The sequence below is a fragment of the Lycium barbarum genome, chromosome 12, assembly GCF_019175385.1.
Source record: "Lycium barbarum isolate Lr01 chromosome 12, ASM1917538v2, whole genome shotgun sequence".
Taxonomy (NCBI): Eukaryota; Viridiplantae; Streptophyta; class Magnoliopsida; order Solanales; family Solanaceae; genus Lycium; species Lycium barbarum.
Window position 1 is genome coordinate 77,312,910 of NC_083348.1, and position 8,281 is coordinate 77,321,190.

The window sequence follows — 8,281 nt, forward strand, 5'->3', positions numbered from 1 at the left end:
AATATAAAATGCATTATTTTTCCCGTGCAAGAAAAGCATGTATACATTTCAAAGACTGGTCATGTTTATCCATCTACAGGATGCACACGCTTCCTCGTCACGTCTAACGTAGATGATGTAGTTTTTTTGAAAAAATTGGTCGTGACATGTAAAAATATTTCTATCAATGAGAACGTACGATTGATAAAACTAATTAGAGTACATATTTTCCTAATTTGAATCTTACATATCTTCTAGATTTGATTAAGACACCTATGCTGATATAATTGCATATTCCAGTAGACAAATTAATTACCTGCTATATAGAAAGACAGGTAAAAATAATCTAATGGGGTAAAATTCTTATATTGAAGATACCTTAGTTACTTTTAGTTCTTTCTTTTCAGTTGGTGAGGATCGATAGGTTCGCATCTAAAGTTATTTATTAATATATTATATTGCTCTTAATAAAAACAATTGTGTAGAAAATTAACATTTTCCTATGTATGTATTTGAAAATACGAACGTAACGACTAAACAAGTACTCTGTTTATTAAACTTTTGTCCGCGCGACTGGCTTTTCAAAGGTCAAACTATTAGACCTTAAAAAGAAAATACAATTTCTGTAAATTTATGAAACTTGATGGGTTTTTTTGTCAAGTTTCCTATAACATATATTGTCCCAAAAATAACTTTGACCATATCCACTTTGACCTTTAGATGATAAATATGAACAGAGGCGGACCCACATGGAAGGGTGGGAGTGGGAGTGCACGTGCACTCTTTAGCTTCGGTATACTTTGAGAAATTAATATATATTTAATTGTGTACTCTATCAAACATAAGTGTCTTTGGAGCACGTTGGTTGCAACTGCGGCTTCCCTTACATGTCACCTAGTATCGAACTCGAATGTCACTTTTAATTATATTTTGAGCTTATTTTTAGGAAAACAATAAGCGTTAAATGAGCTAGCCCAGATTCGAACCTGCACCGTTAACACAAATTGCACAACTTTAGCCAATGTTCTCTTTCATTTGCTTCACTGTGTTAAATTTTATTTAGGGCAAAGATGCAAATATACTCCTCAACTTTGCGATTTAGAGTAAATATACCCTTTGTTACAAAAGTGGTGTATATATACCCCTGTCGTTACAAAATGAGGCAAATATGCCCGGGCCGTTACAAAATGGTCCAAATATAACCTTTTCGCTAACGGAATTTTTTTAAAACATCATTTAGGTTATTTTTTAATTAAAAAACATGTCACGTGACTTTTAAAAAAAAAAGTCTACCCATTTTTTTGAGTAGACATACTTTTCTAAAACTACATAGTAATTTTTTTTTCTGATGGGTCGGATCTGGTTCGTTTAAAAAAATGGGTATAATTATTATTTTTTAAAGTCACGAAGATATTTTTTTAAACGAACCATACCCGACACACAAGAAAAAAAATCCATGGCTTTAGAAAAATATCTCTACTAAAAAAAAATACGTAGACTTTTTTTAAAGTCACGTGGCATTTTTTTTAATTAAAAAATAACCTAAATGATTTTTGTAAGAAACTCCCGTCTGCGAAAAGGGTATATTTGCACCATTTTGTACCAGCAGGGGTATATTTGCACTATTTTGTAATGGCAGGGGTATATATACACCACTTTTGTAACGAGGGGTATATCTGCTCTAAATCACAAAGTTGAGGAGTATATTTGCACCTTTACTCTTTTATTTATTACTAAAAAATCATATTTGACCTATATAGTTATTTGAGTGCCAGCTTTACCCCAAAGCCACTAAAGCAATGGCTTTGGCCCCCAAAAAATGAGGGGCCCAAAATTACCCATATATATATATACTTATAAACTGAATATTTTCAATAATTTATTGTTAGGGTGAAGTAATTACAATTGAAAGTATTAGATGATTAAAATTGCATTTGTTTTCTGCTACTTTGTCTTAATTCAATCCAAATTGAATTTATCACTACTAAAAAACTGACAATATCCGACGGATTCCGTCAGTTTTTTGATAATTTTTCATATTGTTTTCTAAAATAAACCAACGGACTCCGTCGGCTTTTTATTTTTATTTTTTAATTTTTTTAATAAAAAAAATCCACCGAGACCGTTGATTTTTAGAGAGAAAAAACATATAAATTAAATCAATGTAAGTATTTGGATAAAGAACACGAGTGGTCTAGTGGTAGAGTCCTTTAATTTCTAGGAATATACCCGGATTCGATTCCAAGTTGCTACATTTCATTATTTTATTTCAAAAAAAAAAAATCGATGGAATTTTTTTTTTTTTTTTTTTTACATAACCGACGGATTCCGTCGGTTTTCGAAAAGCGACGTAACATTATCCGACGGACATGTTGCGTCGATTTTCCGTCAGTTTTCACTGAAAAATTAACGCAGTCCAACGGTTTTGGCCATCGATTTTTGTCCCTTTTTTAGTACGTAGTGAATCTTCTTTAGAACATTGGCTTAATTTGTACGATTTTTTCTTTAATTCTTTGAGTTCCTTTGTAAAGATTCCTCAAGCTAATTAGATTATTAATAATTAGAATTCATTCTCTTAACCTTGAATGTTTCATGCAGCATACTAGTCGTTATGTTATTGTAGGTTTCAACTTATTTGTATAATAAAAAGTGCTAGGAGAAATTGTACAAGTAAAAAGTACTTTAATTGACATACTTGAGAAGTGTTAATTCTTTTAAGAATATTTAATTGCTTATAGAATAAATTATTTATACACTAAGTTGCCTTAGTTCGTAACAAAATTCAAAACTAAATCAATAAAATCTCACCTATTATCAATAATTTCTCAAAAAAAGACTAAACAAATTAACTATATGTTGTCAATTACGAAAATGATTATAAAAATATTATTAAATACTTTAAATTATAAGAAGTTATAGGGATAAACTTCAAATAAATTATATAAAAGTTTTTTAACAATATATAGCCCACTTTATAAATTTTGGCTTTAGGCCCTTTGATATATTAAGTTGCCTCTGACTTGTTTTTCGCCACTGCTACGCTATTAGTGACCGGTCTGACACGGTATTATCTCTCAATGGTCATTAAAAATTTTGTTAGCGTTTATGTTAAGATAATGGTGCCCCCACGCCCACACCCCATCTTAAAATTCTGGGTCCGCCTCTGAATATGAAGACTATGGGAAAAAGCTAAGTCTCAATTTATGTGATATAGTTTGATTAGACACGAAGTTTAAGAAGGAAAGGAAGACTTTTAAAATTTGTGGTCTAAAACAGGCCATAGATATTTGTGTCGTTGTAAAACATTTCATTAAGGGTACAAGTGGAAGTTTTAAGTTAAATTATTTCTAAATATAGAAATGTATCATTCTTTTTTTAAAAAACTAAAAAAGAAAGTGTATCACATAAATTGGGATTGTGGGAGTAGTAATTTTCTTAGATTCTATTGGACGAAAAAATGTCATGATAAATCCTATTTTTTCAACATTTTTGTATATCAACACGGGTATACAATGAGAACGTATAATCATCAGGGGCGGAGCTAGCCCTTCGGGCGTGGGTTCGGTCGAACCCGGTAGCTTGGTCCGAACCATATATTTGTATTAAATTTTTTGTCAAATATGTACAAATTATTAGTTTAGAACCCAGTAAATTTACAGAATTAGAACCCCGAACCCACAAGCTTCAAATCATGGTTCTGCCTCTGATAATGATATTGATGACTTGTAATTGTGGTCCAAGACACTGCGTAATTACAAAGTCTCCTCTCACACGTTGAACTCAAAAGTCTAAATTCATGAAATGTGTTGCATATCGGGAGTGGGTACAGGTGCGATTCTTATGCAAAACCAAAAATTACTGCGTAATTTACTTGAGTGAGATGTTGCATGTTATTACATTGAATTACTCCACTTATAATAATGAGTTGTATGCACTCGAGAGAACTTTAATATATTAACAACATTAACTTTGGCCTAAGTAGTTTATCATTAGAACATTTATGAAAGTCACGGGTTTTTTATGAGCCCATATAAGTTGCATTATAGGCCGGGCCGGCATGCTAAGTGAGAAGATTACATATAAATTTTTTGATATATTATCCGCTTCAAATAAGGAAAAAAAATAATGTTGTTGTTGGTGCTTTATTTAGGAAATATGCTTTGATCAGTATCTTAAGTGCTAAGATGGAAGGTTTTGATCACATAAAGAATTGAATGCAAATGATCGTAATTTAGGCTAATCTAAAAGTGCTTCTCTGAGTAATGTTTTTGACCGATTCGATAGGCTTGATGGATTTTTGTTGGAAGCAAAAAAATTGGTGATCCATGAGAGAATTGCTTGTTGGGGAAGCAAATGGTGGGGGAAATGATGGGCACCCCAAAGTGTGGCCTAATAATTAATGAAGTAGGCGAAAACTATGAGGTCTCAGTTTCAAATTTCAATAGAAGCAAAATACATTAGGTCATTTTTACATATGCCTTTGTCTTTATAGACAGAGTTACTCAATCACTTGTGCCGATAGAAGTAACAGGTACCTGAAGAAATAATTAAGGTATGTATGCGCAAGCTGAACCTGACACCACAATCATAAAAAAAATCTTATGGAGGATGATGGCTTGGAATGCAATAAGACTTTAGACGCTTCGGGTGAAAAGTTTTATTGACACACATGAGAAAGGATGTGAAGAAAATATGCAACCAATGTTTAAAATGTAGACGAGCTAAACTCAAAGTTTCACCCCAAGGGTTATATATACCTAGAATCAAGAAGGATCATGTTGCTTATTGAAGATTTTTAAGGTCTCACATTCATTCCCAGCGAAATCCTAAGTGATCTATGTGATATGAAACCAAGTTCTTGTATTTTACTTTTTTGTCGTCCACAAACAGAAAAAAAATAGAATTCCCAATGAATAATTTTGTTGATTCGATAGCTCAAAGAGACTGTTAAATAAAAACCTTACCTATGTAGTTTCAATTGATGAGAGTAGTCTTGAAGGAGGATCAAAAGACTGATTCTCGATCCCTTAAATTAGGATACGCATCTCTCCTCTAGAAATTGATCATGATATAAAGAGGTAATAGTAACTGAAGCAACGAGAGACCATCCCAACTCAACTCATTTAAAAATGGAAAAAAAATTCATAGATCATGTTCTTCCTTGTAGGGAGAAAAAAAAATCAACATATACAATATGAATATAGGACCAAAAAATAATAAAGTATATGAACCACAAAAAAGTTACATTATAAAAAATAAAATAAAAAAAAAAACTCCATCTTCATTCAAACTAGAAATTTGTTCATCTCAAACTGCTGATTTCTTGATCTTGTGTCGGTAAAATGCCTTCTTCTTCTTGCTTGAAGTGTTCTTGATTGTCAGCACAACCTTTCCTGCTTCAGTGTTCTTGAATGTGTTGCGAATTGGCGAGCTCACCTTCTTGTCCTTCTGAACGATAATGGTGTAAGAAGTCTCATCCGCTGGCACAAATTCCTCCTTATAGCTCACTTCCCCTCCCACAATCGTAACATCCCAGATAAATGTACTTTCCACCTGACATAATTTTAACAGAAATAATCAGAATCACCACGTAATAATAAAAAGGGCAAGATCAAAATCTCAATATGTCCAAGGTTCTTACATCTACCGCAGGTATTTCGATGGTTTCAGTTGATCCAGCTTTAAGGAGAATTTCTGAAGCTTTACAGTCTGAGACTGAAAACTCAAAGTCATTCTCCCTCTTGAGTCCACCATACTGAATTGGGATTTCTTGGATTGGAATGTACCTGCTCAAGCCAAACAGTTAAAGGATTAGCCCTCAATAGACAATTAGACATTAAAAGTTCAAGGACCAAAAATGCTGAATCAACTGAAATTTATGTTCGATAAAAGGGAAAAGAAACTTACTTGAGCAAGGTCTCAGTGACCTTAGCAGGGCGAGCAAATACAAATTTGCTTTTGGTTCTTTGAGTTAGGAAAGGAGAGAGCAACGAATGGACGGCATAATACCAAAATGGTACATTGATGAATATCTGAAACACAAACAAGTAAATGGTCAGATCAACACAGAGAAAAAGTGAATACCAAAGTTGATTGTTTTTTCCAGAACAAGTATTGTACCATCTCTAGTCATGATAAATAAAGATTACAACATTGTAGAAACCTCGAAGCAAGATCACAGTTATGCTAACACTTTATTATATCAACATAAGGATGGCTCTGCCTAGTGTCAATTTCCAAGAATCAACTGAAAGTAAAAACAAGAAAAACGAAATAGAAGTACTCACATTTTTGGCAACAAATTCAGGATAGTTATCCTGAAGAAGATCAACAGCTTGTTTTGTAGCAACCCTGACTTCTTTCTTGGATGGTCCAGGAGAGTTCTTCAGATCATTTATCTGAAGCAATGAACTAATACCTCCAGCCTTGAAATCAAGTTGTTGAATACCCTTCTCCATTAATTGGACTCTCCACCTCAAGAACTGGTTCCGTTTCTCCTCCGTCCCGAACGTCTTGTTATACAGCTCTTCATCATCCAAAACTCCAAAAATATTGTAACAAATAGGGTGTCCTTGGTTATCAATTCCACTCATGTAAGCAGCTGGAGCAAGATCTGAGCCCAAATCTTCCTCCAAGATTGATTGGATCTTAAATTCTTTCCTCCATTCGAGTGTTTTCTTAAGCATTTCAAAAGATTCATTCACTTTGTAATCCCTTGCTCTCAAGAATTTCAAGAGAACCACATTAGTTTTCTCATCCCCTTTGCTAGGCAAAAGTGGTACTCCCCAAATGGATATCTCTTTATCCACTTCATCAACTTCCAATTCACCCTCCTCCTTCTCCTTCTCTTCTTTCTCCTCTATATTCCCACAATTCGCATCGGGATTTTCCTCATTCTTTCCCTCTTCCTCTTTTTTTTCTTCGCCTTCACTTTTCTCTGGAGATTTTTTGGTATTTGTCTCTTCTTTTTTTAAGAGAGTGTTTCCAAGAATGGCTTCCTCAACTTTAGATTTCAACTCATTCAAGGCCTTTTTCTCATTTTCTTTTAGATCAGTGAGAAAGTTGCTCTCTTCTCTATAAGAAGAACTCCTCTCAATTGTTTTTAGCTTAGCCTCATCTTTTTCTTCTTTTACTTTCTCATTTACCTCAACCTCCTCTACAACCTTCTTAGCAGCCTCTAATTCCTCTTGTGGCACAACTACTTCAGCCACTTGAGTTGCCTCAGATTGCACCTCAACAGTCATCTTGATTGATAGATAACACAACTACACAAGAATCACCTCCTTAAACAGCTGAAAAATTAAGTAAAACAGAATTTGAGACCCCAATTCAATGCCCTAATTAAATAGCCAAGAAAAAAAGTGATTCTTTTATTTGCAATAAGTGAAACTCATTTGAGATTGAGGCGTAGTTCAAAACGGTAGGAAATACTCCTCCTAAAGACCCTAAAAAATCATCTTTTTTTATTCATGATGATAAAATAATGGGATTTTCGGTGACAAGGTAGTTGAACCTCCTATTATCCCCTACTAAAACCTCTACAATATAAAGAAAATGTCACAAATTTTCCTAGCACAAATTATTCTAAGGACCAATAAAAGAAGCTCTTATGATTCATTTTAGAAGCACAAAATTGAAACTTAGATAAAACCATCAAAAAAAAAACAACAACAAATTCAACAAACAAAAAAAATAGAAGAGTTGTTAGAAATTCACCTTTTGCACTTAAATGAGCTTTGCTATGGCAACTGTCACAAATGACTTTGTTGTTTGAGATGAGAAATGAAGAGGGGGTATTTGTAACGGTTATATATTCTTTTTGAAAGTGTGTATGAGGGGTGTGTGGGGCCCAAAACGGTCCAATTCAATGTTGTTTGGGTGACGACACCGCACCGCAGGGCAGCATGGCATGTTAGAGAGCCGTTGAGGGATTCGTTTCCAAGGCTGGATTCCAGCTAACTTCCCTTGTCCTTTAATCATTTTGGGGAGGGGCCCACACATAACATTTTATTCGTCAAGGCTTAATTATTTGATTCTGTCCAAAATCCAAATCCCACTTTTTATTATAAATACACGTGTTTTAAAGTTGTTCCAGTTTAAATTCGAGGTTTTAGTTTAAATGGGAATTAGGAAACATTTAGACTGTATTTGCGATATATAGATATAGTTTTAAAAAATTACAACCACGTAGCCACATTTTGGGTTTAGTAGCAGATACATAACACAAGCGCGTAATAATATGTGTCAATATAGCTCTTTCCCGCTATTTTAACTGATACAGTATGCGCTGATACAAGTAATA

General features: G+C 33.7%; 1 protein-coding gene across 1 annotated transcript; it reads right to left on the reverse strand.

Annotated features, from left to right (window-relative positions):
• Nucleotides 1–5,101: 5,101 nt before the first annotated feature.
• On the reverse strand, nucleotides 5,102–7,892 carry LOC132622568 (patellin-4). Its single transcript, XM_060337188.1, has 5 exons — nucleotides 7,696–7,892; nucleotides 6,267–7,271; nucleotides 5,887–6,011; nucleotides 5,621–5,765; nucleotides 5,102–5,532 (listed from the first exon to the last, which is right to left on the reverse strand). The coding sequence occupies exons 2-5, from the start codon at nucleotides 7,221–7,223 to the stop codon at nucleotides 5,287–5,289; spliced, it is 1,473 nt and encodes a 490-aa protein (XP_060193171.1). The 5' UTR covers nucleotides 7,224–7,271; nucleotides 7,696–7,892; the 3' UTR covers nucleotides 5,102–5,286.
• Between the last annotated feature and the right edge of the window lie 389 nt (nucleotides 7,893–8,281).